Here is a 17021-nt window from a genome sequence, read left to right on the forward strand (position 1 = left end):
CTATCCCGCAGCCAGGTGCTGGGGGCCACCCTGGGACCCACTGCTCTACGGCTATTAGTCAAGAGTCGGTTTTTTTTGTTTTGTTTTGTTTTTTTGTTTTTTTTTTTTTTTTGTGCAACGCCATCCTGTGCACTCAGGGGGCTTTTCACCAGGCTTCTGTGTAGCGGACATCCACCTCCTTCAGATTAGGAAGTTTGGCCTGCGGGTGATAAGAAGGTACCTGGTCAGACACAATCATTCTGTGTGTCTGTCCTACCACCCACACCCTCTCCATTGTGAGGCTGTGGGCTCTCAAGGCTCTGGAAGGGGCTGGTGACCTTAAACAGAGCACGGAGCAGATGGCCCCAGAGATATTCCAGTGGCTGCAGAAACCGCAGGTCTCTGTGGAAGCATAATTGCTGTGTGAGACTGGACTACACATCCGGCAGCCTGAGACTTGTTTTCTCATGATTGCAGCTAAACTGAGCCCTGTCCTTGGCACCGAGGTGGCATTAAGGATTAAACATGACGTTCTTGGAGAGTCAGTAGACTATACATTCTTAGGTACCTTCCCATTGTTAAATGAGAATGGGCACAGTGGGTGAGAGACAGGGCAGCACCAGAAACTGGCCTGGACCCTTTCTCCTGGGTTCCTCTGCCCTTAAACTGAAATATGGTTCCACCTGAAACTTTTATTATTACATTTATTTATTTGAGACATAGCCTCATGTAGTCTAGGCTGGCCTCAAACAGCTATGAAGCTAAAAGTGACCTCCTACTTCTAATTGTCTGCCTTCAGCTCCAAGTGATGGAATTACAGGCATGCACTACCTCATCTGGTCTCTATGGAGCTGCGCACGGAACACAGGCCTTTGTGCACACCAGGCAAGTGCTCGAGCAACTGAGCCCATCTGCAGCCCAATCCAGTTGTAAGATCTTTCTCAGGCCCTGCCCTCTGTTCCTGCTGCCTGACTATTCTCTTGAAAGCTTTGGCCTTCACTGTACAGAAGCATCTGTCTCATTAATGGTCTCCTTCCTGTACTTCCTGCCTACCTAACATCCCTTACACCCACCAGCCCTATTCAGTAATACACACATACTTCCAAGCACATCTATACACACACATACAAAGGTAGCCTGCTCATTGCCTCTGTCTGTGCCCAACAATCTTAACGGCTTCTTCTGCCCAGGCAGAAGCTGCAAGCTGGGGGCCTGTGGTCATCAGTATGAAGCTGGGAAACATCTTCAAGCTATGCTTGCCAGTCTAGGAGGCTGTACAGAAAAATACAGATGTTAGGTTCTTTTGAAAAAACAGCACAGATGGGCCAGACTGTATACTGAATTATGTAGATTTGCCTGTCTGGCATTTAGTGCAAACATCCTCCTTCAAAAAGTCAGGTAGTTCCCAGGTGTCCCAGGAGATGAAAGATGGAGGTTGGTCAAAAACTAGCATCACTGGGTTGGTACCATAGCCCTCTGGGGTGTAAAAAATAAATATGGGGCTAGTCAGATGGCTCAGCAGGTAAAGGTGTTCACTGTACAAGCCTAGTGACCTGAGTTTGATCCCTGGAATTCACAGAAAGGTGAAGGAGAGAATGAACTCCACATAGTTGTCCTCTGAGCTGTGTTCATGGCATGGCCAGCAGACACACACTCTCTCTCTCTCTCTCTCTCTCTCTCTCTCTCTCTCCCTCTCTCTCTCTCTCTGAGTTCAGTTCTTAGCACCCATGTCAGGTGGCTCACAATCACCCGTAGCTCCAGCTCCAGGGGATCTGATGCCTTCTGAATGCACCCATACGCCTGTGACTTTCTGTATCCTCCTCTCACAAAATGAAAAGAAAAATGTGACTTTTCCTCATAAGCAGTCGCTCCTACTCCCCTCTTCCAATTGATTTCACTGGCACTGTGGTTTTGGAGAACTGAGGTTCAGGACACTGTGAGGGCTATGCTTCTCACACTGCAACACATAGGTGCCCCCCAGTGTGCTGGTATGCAAGTGTGCAAATGCGCAGCTGGCAGCTTCAAGTCTCGGAGGCCACACCTATTTCAAGCCTGACTAATGCTGAGAGCACTGGTCTGTAGAGGCACCCTGAGTGTCTAGCTGTATAGTTGAATCCTTATCCCTCCCACTCACTGTGGTTTTACACACACACACACACACACACACACACACACATCACCCCCGGTTATTCCTAAATTCTGTGCCTTCTGGGACTCGTGACGTTCACACATCATGGCAGCTGCTGTTTGGCCTGGGCTTGGCAGGTGCTACATCCTGGCAAAGGAGGACCCTGACCAAGAGTTCCAGGGGACCCTCTGGTAGTAGCTTTCAGGATGTGGAGCTGTCTCTGGGACCTAAAGCTGGAAGCGCTGAAGGCCCTGCCTCCACTTCCTTAAGAAACTCGTCCATGTTTCTGATGGATGAAATGCCCCAGCTGCCACACTCAGAGCCTCCTCTTGTGCCCGCCAGTTGCAGGCCAGGCCCTAGAGGGCCTGCATCAGCCCTGGTTCGCTTCTTCCCTGGATCCTGATCCCACAAGTCATCTCCCAAACAACAGCCAGGTTTTTAAAAGTAGGACTTGGTACCCCACCAAGAGCACCAGGGGTGTTCTGAAAAAAAAAAAAAAAAAATCCCAGCGAGGACTTCTATCAGCTCTATCTGTCTCACTCCAGCTGTGCTTGCTGTGGTCAGGGCCTGTCTGTCTTTTCTGCATACACCTTCCACCTGGGACTCCCCAGGCTTCTTCTATCCTTTGGATTCAATGTGGCCTCCCCATGTCATACAGAGCCCTGACTGGCTTCCTTTGTCGATCTTCCCTCACCCCTACCCATCTTTGTCTATTCCCGATATACCAGTCCTTGTGCTGGAGAAGCAGCTCTAAGGGTGGCCAGGGAGGGAGAGGGTCAGCAGGGAGGGCTTACCTTCAGATCCTCGTAGGTGTCAGCCGAGAGCTTGGTGCTGTTCATATTTAAACTGCAAAGACTCTTCATGGCTGGTTAAGAACAGACAGACAGACAATGAGACCACACAGAAAAACTATGGCAGGATGGGGATACTCAAACTGCAGGCTACTCTCAGTGTGGATGGTTAAGGGGCTGGGATGGTTGTAGGTTTAGCCATGGCAACCACCAGCTAGTCCATTTCACGCTCTGGGGTCCAGAGCTGGGTATCTTCTTGGTCCCTGACCTCTGACCTCCTCTCCCCTTCAGATCTAGCCCTGCCCCTGGGGATCCTAAATGCTCCCTGGCATTGCTGGCTCAAATCTCTGACTTTTGGTCTCAAGAGCAAACATCAAGTCGGGCTTCATGTCGGAGCCATACAAGTGCTTGCCAGAGACATATCCAAATGCTTTTGTTGAGATGCTGAGGGGGAGGGGACAGACCAGTGGGGGGGGTCTGCACTGTTAATTAGACCCACACACCCATGTGTTGGCCATTTCACAGCTGAGTCACGAGGTCTCTTGTCTAAGGTAGCAAGTTAGAAAACAGGGAACTGTGAAACATGCAGATTCCCAGGCTCAATGCCCCCATGATCAGGGAGAGCTCTGTGGAACCAGTGTCCTAGCCCGCTCCCCAGGCTCCTGCTACCAAATGCTTCTCAATCTGGACAGGCCCAGGAATGCTTCGGGACCCAATAGCACAGAGGCTGATTCTGAGCAGCTAGCAAGGCTGGAGCTTCTGTGACACCAGTGTTACTGTGAAACCAGTGACAATGCTGCCCTAGAAAACTTTATAGTGGTTTATGATGGCTGGATGGAAGGCACCGGCCAATCTTACAAATTTCCCCCTCTCCTCTACATTTCTAGCTCCGAGAGCAGGGACACCACCCTTCTGCATGTTCCCAGCACCTTGCCTGTGCCAGTATGCAATAGGTCTGCTACAAACTGGTTATTAATGAACTGCTTGCTTCCTTCTCAGGGTGTTCAGCTGGGGGTCAGCCCACCTGCAAAAGGTACTCACAGCTGAGGGCCAGCAGGCCAGCGTCGGTGACTGGGGTCTCACACAGGTTCAGCACCTGGAGCATAGTGAGGTGTTCCGACAGGAGCCGCAGGCCGGCGTCTCCAAACTGTGGGGCACATGAATTCTTAGCCTCACCAGACCCAAGGGAGGGGACCCTAAGGCTGGGTAGGAGTGGGAGATGGTGGGATCTAGCTATGAGGCCATGCCCTATCTTCAGAGTCACACATCCCTTTGTCCCGAGTTCAGATCTAGTTTCTGACCAGGATATAGGCCAGGCAAGGGAACCTCTATGAGAGTCTGAACCCAGGCTCCAAAGACTAAAGGCAGCACCTGGTTGGCCTTTTCAAGAGGCACAAGGGCCTGTGTGCCCCAAAGGACTAGGCCAATGGTACCACACAGGCACCCAGCAGACTCCAAGAGAAATCTCATGTACTCCTCCCTGGCAGGCCAGAGAGAGCTAAGGTGAACTCTCAGCCCTCTGTATCCCAACTCGCCCTAGGCTTTAGTGTTCCCAACTGGGAAATGAGCTGCCAAGTAGCATGAGGCCCCCAACCTCCTCCTGTCTGGGCAAATGGGTTAGGGCTATGCGTGCAGAGCCAGTGGCTGGGCCCATGAGATCTGGACAGACAGATCTGAGTATGGGGGTGGGGGTGAGAAAGAGGAAGGGGCATGGGGCGTGGGCGGGGCGGCACCTGCGTGGACCACAGATTGAGCTGCTTGAGGGAAGGCAGTTTGATGAGGTGCTCGGCGCAGGCACTGGTGACGTTGGTGAAGGCCAAGCTGAGGTTCTCCAGGTTTCCAAAGGAGCCAGAGCTCAGCAGGCGGGCCAGGTCCGCATCCTGCAGTGGGTGGCATGATGCTCAGGGTAGGCCGGGGCATCTATCAGGAGGGCCTCATGCCCTGTCCCCCTGCCTTGTCTGTAGCCAACACCGTCTCTGACCACACCGAGGACCTCGTGTCCCAGGAGCTGAAGGGTGGTGGCTTGGCCTGTGGTGTGACTCACAGCTTGAGTCATGGCTGGGCTGCAACCAAGGCCAGCACCCTCCCAAGCAGAGCATGCACATGTATATGTGTGGTGTGCCTGTGTATGTGTGAGCGTGCAGATGCATGCACACCCCCTGGCCAGCAGGTCCTGTGGGGTTTCCTTGTGAATAGCCAGTTGCCACCCTCAGCCCCAAGCCAGCAGAGAGCCACACATGCCGCATGCCCTGGACTGAGGGTTTTGTCTTTGACTTTTAGCTGTCCCCTGAGTTACAGCTAACTTCCCAGCCTCCTTTGCAGCTAATTATGGCCTGAATATGGACAATGAGATGTAAATGGAACTTCTAAGTAGAAGAATCTCTAAGGGAAGGGCGGGTTGTACCGTGCCACTTCCTCCTTCCTTGCCGGCTGGGATGGAGCCACAGTGGCTGGTGCCTGGGCAGGCTTCCTGGTCCATGAGCAGGGAGCCATGCCTTGAGGGCAGTGGGGTATCAGCAAATTAGATCCCCAAAGACTTTGGAAAGTGGGAAAGTGGTGTGCAGATCTCATAGTGTTATAAAAGTCAAATAGAATAACAGTCCAGTGCCTATTAGCTATTGTTACCATGGTTACTAGCAACCCTTCGGTGATACTGCTGATGTCACCAGCAATCTTTTGTCTTTTTTGAGGTGCTGGAGACTGAACTTGGAGCCCCCACAAATGTTAAACTGGGTGCTCTACCCATGAGCTACAACCCCAGCCTCAGTATCAAATGCTTTAGCATAACATCTTAATTCTGCTTGGTTTTCGTTCCTTTCCCTTCAGTCCTCCTAGAAGAGCTGGCCCATCTCCCTTCCCATGGTCATTCCTTCTCTCCCCTCCTGGTCAAACCTCAGCTGGACAGATCACCTCCCTGCTCTGTCCACCTTGTCCCATACCACTCCACCCCTGCAGAGACTAAAGCCTACTCACCGTGGACTTGGAGGGCAGTGTTAGCCTGGTGGGCCCGCCTTTCCTTTGCTGCAATAGGAAGGAGACCAGTTGAATCACATGCCCCCTCTGCCACCAGCCTCACGAAGCCATGGCTGCTTTCTTGGGCAAGAAGGCACCATGGTGGTCACAGCACAGGCAGCTTATGGCATATGTGACAACCAAGAAACACTAGCAGATGCAGAAATGCAGGCGCTCTGATTGGGAGGGACATCACCTATCTAGTTCTTGTTGGGTTAAGCGGCACCCACTTCCATCAAGAGTCCTGGCAAATGATGGAGAAATTTTATACCAGATGTCTCATGGTAAGGATCTAGGCTGTGCACACCTTTTGTCAAGAGCCATAGTGGGTTGAGGAGGGTGGCTCCAGGGGAGAGAACAGCCCGGATGGGCCTGTGTGCACATGTGTGGAGACAGCCTCTCAGCTTGGACTAGGTGTGACAATGACACCTGGGATTCGATGAAGTGGAAGTGGGTTGTGTGACTTCAGCCCACCTGCTTTACCTCTGTGTCCATCTAGAGTCATGTGAGCAGTACAGGGAACACTCCCGGACTCTTTGGGTGCGGAGGAGCAGTCCCAAGGGGCTATCTCGTGTCCTGGGAACAGCGGGCAGTGGTGAGGGCTTACCAGCTCCTTTAGCTCCCGCTGCCGGTCACACAGCTGTTCGTACATGCGTTTGCCCACGTCTGTGCTCTCCAGCGTGGAGATGATCTGCAGCTGGGTGTCGTTGTTGTCGATGATGTTGTACTCCAGCATCAAGCACAGGATCTGCCAGGAGTCACAAGGGCGTGTGAGGGAGTGGCCCTCCACAGGACCTTGGCACATGTTGTTCCCAAAATTTGGAGTACTCTGCCTTTGTCCCCATGTTCATGTCTCAATCCTACCTCCAGGGAAATTCAGGCTTTTCCCAACAGACCAGTGGATTCTCTCCTGTTCCTCCCTGTAAGGTGGAATCCTGTTCACACCCCTTTGACTGACAGGCAGCTTGGTGATTGCTTTTAGAGGGTAGAATGTGGCAAGGTGGTGCTCCCCAATTCTGACAGCTATTATAAAATCCTGTCGCTCATGGGACAGGCGCTCTAGGAGTGTCTGGCTCTGGGGGACTTCGTGGAGTAGTAGGGAGGAGGGGACTGAGGAAGAACAGTTATAAGTGGCATGAGGGCCTTGGGCTTGTGCTCTTGATAACTGCGCGGTGACCCTGAAGTCACACAAAGCAGAGAGAAGCTGGGGCTGCCTCAGTCCCACACCTGCCTTGTCCACACCACCTGCACCTCACAGAGATCCTGGGTGAGGCCACCCATGCCAGGGCCTCACCTCTGCCATGGTCTGGTTCCCTCTCAGTGCCAGGAGCATGCAGGGGCCCAGCTTGTTTTCCGCCAGCGAGAGCAGAAACTTTTTGGTCTTGTAACAGGAGCCCATGAGGATGTGCACCTGGGAGGCAAGAAGACACAGGTGAAGGGACCAGAATACCACTGCAGTGCCATGACCCTCAGTGCCAGCCCCCTGTGGACAGGGACAGGTGGAGAACCTGAAGACGGTGACCCTCCCCGTTTGTGCCAACAGCCTGGTCTCTAGCGACCACCAGACCATCCCAGAGGACAGAGAATGAGACATGTTGAGTCTGCACTGGGACAGAGTGCAGGCAACAGGCACAGTCACCCAGACAGGTGAGACAGTGGCCACTGGCGTGGTCTAGGGGAGCAGAGAGCATGAAACGGCACAGAGGTAAAGCTGGCGGACAACGTGTTCCAGAGATGGTTGGTTGGCGATGATAGTAGCAGAGCTGCGTTCTGGAATGTTGGGATGTTCCTGCATAGGATGCTAACACTCACATTCTATTTCACTACAGAAAAAAAGGACCCCCACCCCCTGCTCCCTTTGGGTGCTGCTGGTACTTCGTCCTGTGAATTCCTAGCATTGAGGGTACCAGGTAGAAATTTTTAGGCAGTCCTTGCTAGGTGGGAGAACAACAGGTCTGACTCATGTGGTAGCTGGGCTGTTCTGTGTGCCCTGCTTCCTCTGCGTTACCAAAAGATGTTCTGAGAGGTCACCCAACCCACCCAGCAAAGCCTGCTACCTCCTGAGATATGTTGGAGGGGGTGTAGCTTGTGTTTATAGAGGTAAGGGAGACCAAACACCCTGCAACTTGATACAAGAGCAAAGGCCTTGTGGAAACGGCAGTGTAATCCAGGGACCACTTCTTGCCATGGGTCTCCATGGAAACAACACTTTTCTATCCTCATGGCTGCTTGCTTCCTTCCCCCGTCTATATATTCTTCTGTCCCATCATTAACAACTCTGGCATACAAATGAAGTCACTTGGGTGGGAGCTGGTTCCCTGTGTCTCTTCTCACATTGAGTCTCCACATGAAGGGTGGGGGAAACACTGAGCATTGTCATGGTGAAGTTATGACATCAGAGGAAGCCAGAGAGGCGATGGTAAGGGACATGTGATGCAAGCAGGAAGTCCAGCATGTTTCTAGGTACATGGGATATTCAGAAAGCAGGTTCAGGGCAGCAGGCCAGGGGTTTGGAGGAGGTTCGTAAGAAAAAGGACCTAAAAATAAACCGCTTGAGGTGATGTCTCAGAGGACATGTCTATTTATCATCATTGCACATATCTCTTCCAAATTCACGGTGCTGTTGAACCTGCAAACTGGTCTCTTGTAGAGACAGGAATAACCCGAGCCACACCGGGGTCTCAGAGTCCTGGTGGCTCAGTTAATATCTCATGTCTGACACTACATACAATTGCTGTGAGGCTCTGGGGAAGTCTCCCTTGTTTTTACATATTAGGAAGCTGAAGCCCAGACAGGCCAGTCAGAACGCAATGTCAACTGGTGGAAAAGTGGGTAGTGACCTAAGGACCAGATCTAGTTGATGCTTGCATTTTCTTCATGTCACATGACCCCAGAAGAATGTGTGCTCTGTAAATGCAGTCAGGTGTGTCAGGGAAGGCTGAGGTCACTGGTCACTTGGGCAGACCTTCTGTCCTGGGGAAAGAGGAGTCTGTGTCCCTTTGCTACAGAAGAAGCCACTACCTCTGGACAGTAGCTTGGCCTACAAAGAGCTTGCAAACAGGTCCTCTCAAGTAAGCCACTGGACCTTTCCGGGCCTCTGTTGCAGTCCAGGTGTGACTCTGTGACATTGGTTCTCAAACTGTGGTCATGACTCCTTGGGGAGTAGTTGAATGACCTTTTCATGGGGGGGAAGGACATATCCGACATTTACATTACGATTCATGGCAGCAACAAAATTACAGTTATGAAGTACCAATGAAATAATTTTATGGTTGGGGGTCACCACACCATGAAGAACTGTATTAGGAAAGCTGAGAACCACTGCTCTATGGTAAGAAAGTACCAGAAACCACTGTGAATGCAGTTACTGATTCAGTGACCTCAAGCCCCTCATTATGAGGGCTGACTGAGCAGGTGCCGCTTCAGTACCTTATGGCACGCTGCATCTATCCCTTGCACAGAAAATCACCATGACAACCAAGCATGATCTTGGACCCTCAGCTGCCTGGACTGTAAAATGGAGGGACAGTGAAGGTCCTCATTTCCCAGAGCATCACTGTCTGGGTGCATCAGGTTCTTGGCTCGAGTAAGTAGGGATAAGTGACACGCCCCCTTTGGTCACCTCTCTTGTCATGGCTGGCACTGTGCTGGCCAGAAGACTTGCAGACAGGCCACATAGTGCGCTGGCTGCTATGCAACTCAGAATGGAACAGCCCAATGCCCACCAGCAGCTTCTTGTGGGGACCCCATGTACCATGCTGGCAAACAGCTCCCCATCATCATCACAGGCCACCCCTCCAGGGCTGTAGAGCTGGAACCAGCCATCCTTGCCGGCCCGCACGCTCAGCAGGCACGAGTGGACCTGTGGGCAGAGGACAAACACATCGTCAGTTCCAAACAGACTCAGCTACAAAGGAAATGTGAAATGGTGTTGACAAGCCAGGCAGTCAGGAAGTGCACAAACTTCCTTTAGCTCTACAACCACTGGCCTCCTACTAAGTTCCACAGGCCTTTGGGGAACATAAGGGCCCCTACACTGTGGAAGTTCAGCCATGTGCACTCAGCTCCTTAGGACAGCCACAAGACCTACCTAGCTGGGAAAAGCTGAGGAAGAGAAGGCTCTGGCTTCCCAGGGCAGAGCAGCCCCAAACAGGCCCTGTTTCTATGTCTTTTTGTGTTTCCTTCTGGGCGGGCCACTTCCTCTCGCTTCTGCCTGGGTCTCTGTTGTCTGTGTGATTAGGGCTCTCTCTTGCTCTCTGCCCCTCCCTATCTGGGGTCTATTACTAACCCCAGGCTTGGGGTCTTTTGCCTTCTTCTGCCCCATTCCCCACCTTTCCTGTGTGGGCAGTTCTCCCTCTAGGCCTGTCCTAGCAATCTCCAGCTCTCTCCAACCCCGAGATTCTCTTCTGGGGGAGGCTCACCTTCACCTCCATGTCTGTCCATCAATCTTTCTCTACTGTCTAGAGTGGGGACAATGTTAGGGCACAAAGAACAATTCTTCCATCCCTTACCACAGCACATGGGTACACGTGTCTGCGTTTAGGAGGGATTCCACATCCGCACCCACTGTGATCCCACACGTATGCGCGCGCGCGCGCACACACACACACACACACACACACACACACACACACACACACCTGCTCTTTATGCCCTCCCACCTACTCCTCAGAAGCAGACTGTGAGTAGGGACTGATCGTTAACTTGAGGGTGAGGGTCAAAGCTACTGAGTCATTGGTGCACAGATACGTCTATCACAGACCCACAAACAGAAAGCAAAGACAGTGAGTCTCCACGTGGCATGGAGACACTGCTGCCTGCCTGCCTCTGGTTAGCCAAAGCAACAGTCAAAGACCACACCTGGTTGCCTGCACACAAGGTGTTTGCGCACAAGGCCAGGAACCTATAAAATTCATACTAAGGATCGACAAGGTGGCCTCTGCAAGGAGATCTAAGAGGCTCCCAAACTTTTTTTTTCCTACTATAGAAAAAAGAAAAAGGCTTACTTCCTGTCTTGGATCCTCTGCAAACCTCTGAATCACGTACTTCAGCTCCCTGGAAGGAAGAGGATGGGTCATTCTGCAGGCCTGAATGGACATGGTGGGGGTGGGGTGAGGTGGGGTGGGGTGAAGTGTGGAGATGGGTGAAAGGAAGGCCAGAAGCAGGTGGGGGTAGACAAGGTAAGGCACATGGGACATTTCCTAGCAGGGATTGGATGTGTGTCACAGGGGACTATACAGGAGGAGCCTGTGCAGCCTCCCAACGTGCATGTGGCCCAAAGAATGGGCAGAAGGAGGCTGGCGGTGTCAAGGGTGTGATGGTGACGCAGAGCAGGGGACACCTGCAGCAGGAGAAGGTGAGGTGCGTGCCTCTGGCATACTCACTTGGTGAACTTCTCATGTGCGAGAGCTCTGTACCAAAAACAGAGAGACAGGCAGTTAGAGGCCTTTGATGTGCAATGATCACATTTCCTATGGGGAATCTAGACTTTAGCTCTGACTAGAAGAATGGCAGACACCTTGTCCCTCCTTTGACAGGGTGAGGATCACAGTAACATGAATAGGCTGAGCCCCCAGTGTCCCCAAAGCCATCAAACACCAGGCCCACACCAGTCAACTGCAGAGGCGCTAAGTGGGTGCATGAACGTGAAGGCACACGTGGGCTCCAGGGACCCAGGTGTGTTTGTTAATTGTTCCACAATTAAGGCAAGGCTGCACTAATTACCAGCACACATTGCCAGGCAATCAGGGACCATTCTTCCAAGTGAATTGCATCATGGGCCACTGTCAAACGGGTCCCAGGGCCTGTGGGGACAGCTGCTGCAGCCAATGATGCCACAGACAGAGAAGGCTCTGAGGAGTCAGATTTCTCTGGTCTCCATTCTTGGGGGCCCCGAGGGAACTAGCCGGGCCAGCAAATGGGGCAATTACTGGTGTAATGTCCCCCTCCAAGGAGCTGCATTCATAAACACAGACCCACTAATGGGCTCTGCAGAGAGCCCCAAGTGCCTCCCAAGGCCCAGCAGCTTCCAATCTGTCAAAAACAGGCCTGCCTGCAGGCATGTGAGGCCTGTGGTTCAGCTGAAGTTCTGTGCAGGCTGTGACCCACCACACAACAGTTTCCCATGATGCATTCCATGTTAGTATGAGGGTGGGTGAAAGAGAGACAGACGATCCATTTCTGGCCACATTCAGAATGTGGTGTGAGCTAATGGCCATTAAGGTGCAGAAAGTGCAGCGAGCCTTCCCCGGCACAGCCTGGAGAGTGAGCCCAGGGCACTGTGCATGCTAGGTGCTCTCCAGCCTTCCCTCCCTTCTTTTGCAGACAGGGTTTTGCTGTGTCTCTCAGGCTAGCTTGGAACTGTTAATTGCAGCAATGGTTCTCAACCTATGGGTCACAACCCCATTAGGGTGAATGACCCTTTCACATCCCACATACCAGATATATACATAGTAGCAAAATTACAGTTATGAACAAATAATATTATAGTGTGTGGTGGGGGGGGTCCACCATAACCTGCAGCACTGTATTAAAGGGTCATAGCATTAGGAAGGCTGAGAACCACTGATTTACAGGCATGTGCTGCCATGCCTAACACAGTAGTATATTAACTGTCAATTTTTACTGTTCCCCAGGGAGGCAGGGTATCACTGTTCTCACCTGGTGCATAATTAAAAACTGTTAAAGTGACTATGAGCTAGGTATAGCAGAGATGGCTCTGATCTCCTCTGATTTTACTGAGTCCCTACCACAGTCTCCGTTTTTCAGACAGGCCCCCAAAGTCAGGCTACATCTCCACGTCTTGGCTGTGGGTCCCAGCAACTCCCCCTCCCCAACACACACACAAATACTGTGAGCCTCTTGAAATGACAGAACTCCCTCTCTGGTAGTTTTCCTTCCATTTGTCAGGGCATGGTAGGACTTACTCTTTGGGGAATGGAATGGGTTGAAGCAAGCTGGCCAGAGACGGTCTCCAGTCATCATAGTCGGACCTAGAATGAGAGACAAAGCTGGTGAAGGGTGGCTGCAGGGAGAGGTTTTCCACATGCCATCCTGGGTGGACATAAGATAGGAAGTGTCTGGTGTTATCACACAACATGGCTTCTGCCCCACCTACTTCAAAGACAGTGTCCACAGCACAGCACGAATCAACAAAGAACATATCCACCTCTCTCAGAACTGGGACTTTCCTGTCTCAGTTCACTGCCCTTCTGAGCCAGCACCAAGGGTGAGAGACTATTCTAGGTCTCCAATCCCTAAATCCATGTTGATGTCCCAGCTCCTCAAAACCTCAGGATGTGACATCTGGAGAGACACAGGGCCTCTAGGTTGGACACTGACCCAATCTGATTGACATGAGAAGTATGTGCAGAGAAAAGACCCAAAGGACTCAGAGAAAGGGCCCCAGGGCAGGCTAGCCCTGTCACACCTTAAACTGTCTCCTCATAACTAAGAAGACACCATAGTCCCAGCCGCATGGCCTGTGGTGGTGTCACAACAGTACTAGCACACCTCTCACTGCTGACTGATCAGACCCAAAGGGAAGCCTACAGACTGATTTAAGAAAAAACAACCCATCAACCAACCACAGCTGGGGGCATTATCCTCATCTACCAGAAACTTCTTTCTTCTTACACAGGGTCTCAAGGCCAGGGAGATGGCTCTGTGGGTAAAGATGCTTTGTCCCCAAGCTTGACAACCCAAGTTCAAATTCAAGCCACAGAATTCATGTGGGTGGAAGACGAGAAGTAACCCCGCCCCCAAACATACACTGTCCCCTGGCCTCCACGTGTATGCTGTGTCATTTGAATGCACACGTGTGCAAATACACACACACACACACACACACACACACACACACACACAAATTAGGTAGCTGAAAACCAAACCTCAAGGTAGTCTGTTCTCACAGCATGAGGTTCATCTTTTTAGTGGCTGGGCAGATGGCTGGCCCTGGGCTCAAAGCCTATTCTTGGTCCTCTTTTACATTCAGAATTCAGGTTTCCTGCCATCACCTCCACTAATGACTGTCCCACATGTCTCCCCCACCCCACACCCCACCTTCTTCTTCTAATCCCATTCAATTTTGAGATAGGGCTCTCATGTAGCCCAGGCTAGCCCCGAACTTGCTATGTAGCTGCGGATGTCCTTAAATTTCTGGTCCACCTGTCAAGTGCTGGTATTACAGACATGCTCCACTGTGTGTTGGCTTATGCCGTGGTGAGAGTGGCTAGGCAAGCACACCACCAACTGAGTCATATCTGGCCAACCGCCCTTCTTAACACTGCTGACATCCAGCCCACTCGTGTATGTTCTGTCCTTCTACCTGGGCTTCCCATAGAAATACAGCCTGCTGTTTTTTCGGCCCCAGAACAAATGCTTCCTTCTAACAAAGAACAGCTTAGATAACCCTTGGCTCTGGACTATTCCCGCCCTCCCCGCCCTCTGAATGAACTCACGATAAAGGCTTCAGGACCCAGATCACACCCTGGAAGGTTCTAAGGAAAGACCCAGATGGACAACATGGAAAAGAATTGCCAGAAGGGCCTGGCGGTGCTAGATAAGTCTTAACAGCGATGTGGCTGACATCTAGGCACGCAATGTGCCCGGTATAGGGCTCAAATTTGTTCATTTCATCTCTGCAACACCCACATGAGGAGGGAAAAAGGGAGGGACAGGATGTCTAGGCTCAGGCAGCAGAAGGTGAGGGATGTGACAGCCCGCTGCACTGTGTGTGTCTCAGAGTTCAGAGGCCCCGGGGATGCATGCTAGAAGACTCCTTCCGGGGACGGGGGAGGGTGTCATCTGTGTATGTAGCTAGCTTGCCTTCCCATGAGAGCCCCTCTACCCTTAACTGACTCATGGTCTCCAGCACATTGAAACATGACTTCCTCCTGAGATTCGTCCTGGTCAGGTGGGGGGGGGGGGTCACTGTCACTGCTTTGTAAACACAAATCCTGGAACACAGGCATCTCAGCCTTGGTCTCAGGTCACAGCTGAGCCCTGAACCCAGGATCCTGACTCCTGTCCTGTCTAAGTTCTGCCCATAGGCAGTCCAGTGCCTCACCAGAAGGTGAACAGCTCATACCTGCAGAGGAAAGTGACACCTGTTGGGTCTTTTTCTTTTTTAGTTTTACAGAGGCTGGAGAGATGGCTTAGTGGTTAAGAGCACTGACTGCTCTTCCAGAGGAGCCGAGTTCAATCCTCCAGCACCCACATGGCAGCTCACAATTGTCTGTAACTCCAAGATCTGACACCCTCACACAGACATGCATGCAGGCAAAACACCAACGCATATTAAAAAAAAAAAGTTTTACAAAATAAAAATTGGAAGCTTGGGAGGGAGGGGGTGGCTTAGTAGGTAAGAGTGCTTGCTGTATAAGCAAGAGGTCCTGAGTTTGAAAACACAGCACCCATGGGGGGGGGGGGAATCACATGCCTTCAACTCCAGTGCTGTGATGGGCAGGATAACTGGGGCTTGCTGCCTGCCAGCCTAGCTCCAGATTTAGTGAGACCCTCTCTCAGGGAACAGAGTTGGATGCACAATGTCATCCTCTGGTTTTCCCATGTGCACATGATATGCATGTGCACACCACACACATATACTACACACACGTAAAAATAGTAAGATTTGTTCTGCGCAAAAAGGCTTTTAGAGAGACGGGCGGTGGTGGCACACACCTTTAGTCCCAGCACTTGAGAGGCAGAGGCAGGCGTATCTCTTGAGTTTGAGACCAGCCTGGTTTACGAGAGCTACTTCTAGGACAGGCTCCAAAACAATACAGAGAAACCCTGTCTCAAACACCCCCCCCCAAAAAAAGGCTATTAGAGAACTCAAAGGAGATTTGGAGATTTAAGCACTCAAATCAGAATGGGGTTGAGGAAGTAGACGTGAGGCTCCTGGGGCTCAGAAACAGGGGCATGGTCCCGCCGCCATCTCAGCTGCTCTTTCTTTCTGGATGGAAGTGTGTCCCATGCAAGTCCATGGTGTCCTATACTACACCCCATCACACCCTGCTCCTCATGTCACTACTTTGAGCACCTGATGCTCCTCACACTCAGAGAGAAAGGGTGGAAAAACAGCTGTGGCCTTTGGCTTCAAGCACAGACCCTGGCTTAGCATAGACGTGCAGCAAATTATTATTATTTGGTTTTTTGAGACAGGGTTTCTTTGTATTGCTTTGGAGCTTGTCCTGGAACTAGCTCTGTATATCAGGCTGGCCTTGAACTCATAGAGATCTGCCTGCCTCTGCTTCCCGAGTGCTGGGACTAAAGGCCTGCACCACCAATGCCCAGCATGCAGCAAATTCTTAAAGACTAAAAGCTTACATAGATGGATGGATGGATGGATGGATGGGTGTGGACCCTGAAAAAGCCCTGGGCTCTCCTTATTGAAGACCCCAGGCCACTCTACCTGATCTTGGCCAACTCAGCCTACTCCAGGCTGGCCCAAAGTAGATCAATCCTGGTGTGTCTTTTGAGTAAGGTCCCTTTTCAAGGGTCTCCAGGGGAAGCTTGTGGAGACATTTCAGAGGTGGCACATTCCAATGATGCCAGAGCCTGCCTTGGGGAGCTTGTGATAACAGATAAGAACAATGCACTGCCTGGCTGGCCAAACTAACCCATATTCCCTATGGTCAGTGGCAGGCCCAGAGTTCTGAGTGTGGCTTTCCTCACCCTCACAATGTCCTGTGAAGTGCAGCTTCAATTCCACACCACATCACCTTCCCTTCCTTTTATTGTTTTTTGAGACAAGGTATGTTTATGTATCCCTGGCTGTCCTAGAACTACCTGTCTCCTGAGCAATGGAACTAAAGGCTTGTGCCACCACACTTGGCTCTATCTTCTCTTCCTTAGCTCTCATCTGGACTGCACTGCCAAGTGTTCACTCTCACCAAGAACCACGGGACAATGGGGAAAATGTCCAATTACTGAAATCTCAGACCAGCCTTTTACAAAGGGGGAAAGACAAGCAAGCTAAAGCCTAGGGTCCAGGAGCACTGTCTCAGGTTATTCAACAGGTAAAGCCGTGTCTATTCAACACTGGCTTCTTGCCACCCACATGCATGCTGAATGCCACAGTGCTCTTTTCTAAGTTGTCAAGAAATTAG

General features: G+C 51.5%; 1 protein-coding gene across 2 annotated transcripts in view; it reads right to left on the reverse strand.

Moving 5' to 3' along the window:
- The window catches only part of Cmip (c-Maf inducing protein), a 319144-nt gene that overhangs the window by 130440 nt on the left and 171683 nt on the right, over positions 1-17021 (reverse strand). For both annotated transcript variants that reach the window (XM_051201736.1, XM_051201737.1), the window contains 11 exons: positions 12837-12902; positions 11295-11321; positions 10917-10965; positions 9665-9772; positions 7205-7321; positions 6518-6658; positions 5872-5919; positions 4632-4778; positions 3940-4045; positions 2902-2972; positions 118-199 (listed from right to left, as the gene is read on the reverse strand). In XM_051201736.1, the coding sequence (XP_051057693.1) occupies positions 146-199; positions 2902-2972; positions 3940-4045; positions 4632-4778; positions 5872-5919; positions 6518-6658; positions 7205-7321; positions 9665-9772; positions 10917-10965; positions 11295-11321; positions 12837-12902 (934 nt within the window). In that variant the 3' untranslated portion in view covers positions 118-145. The remainder of the gene's footprint in view (positions 1-117; positions 200-2901; positions 2973-3939; positions 4046-4631; positions 4779-5871; positions 5920-6517; positions 6659-7204; positions 7322-9664; positions 9773-10916; positions 10966-11294; positions 11322-12836; positions 12903-17021) is intronic.

This window comes from Phodopus roborovskii, unplaced genomic scaffold, assembly GCF_943737965.1.
Source record: "Phodopus roborovskii unplaced genomic scaffold, PHOROB, whole genome shotgun sequence".
Taxonomy (NCBI): Eukaryota; Metazoa; Chordata; class Mammalia; order Rodentia; family Cricetidae; genus Phodopus; species Phodopus roborovskii.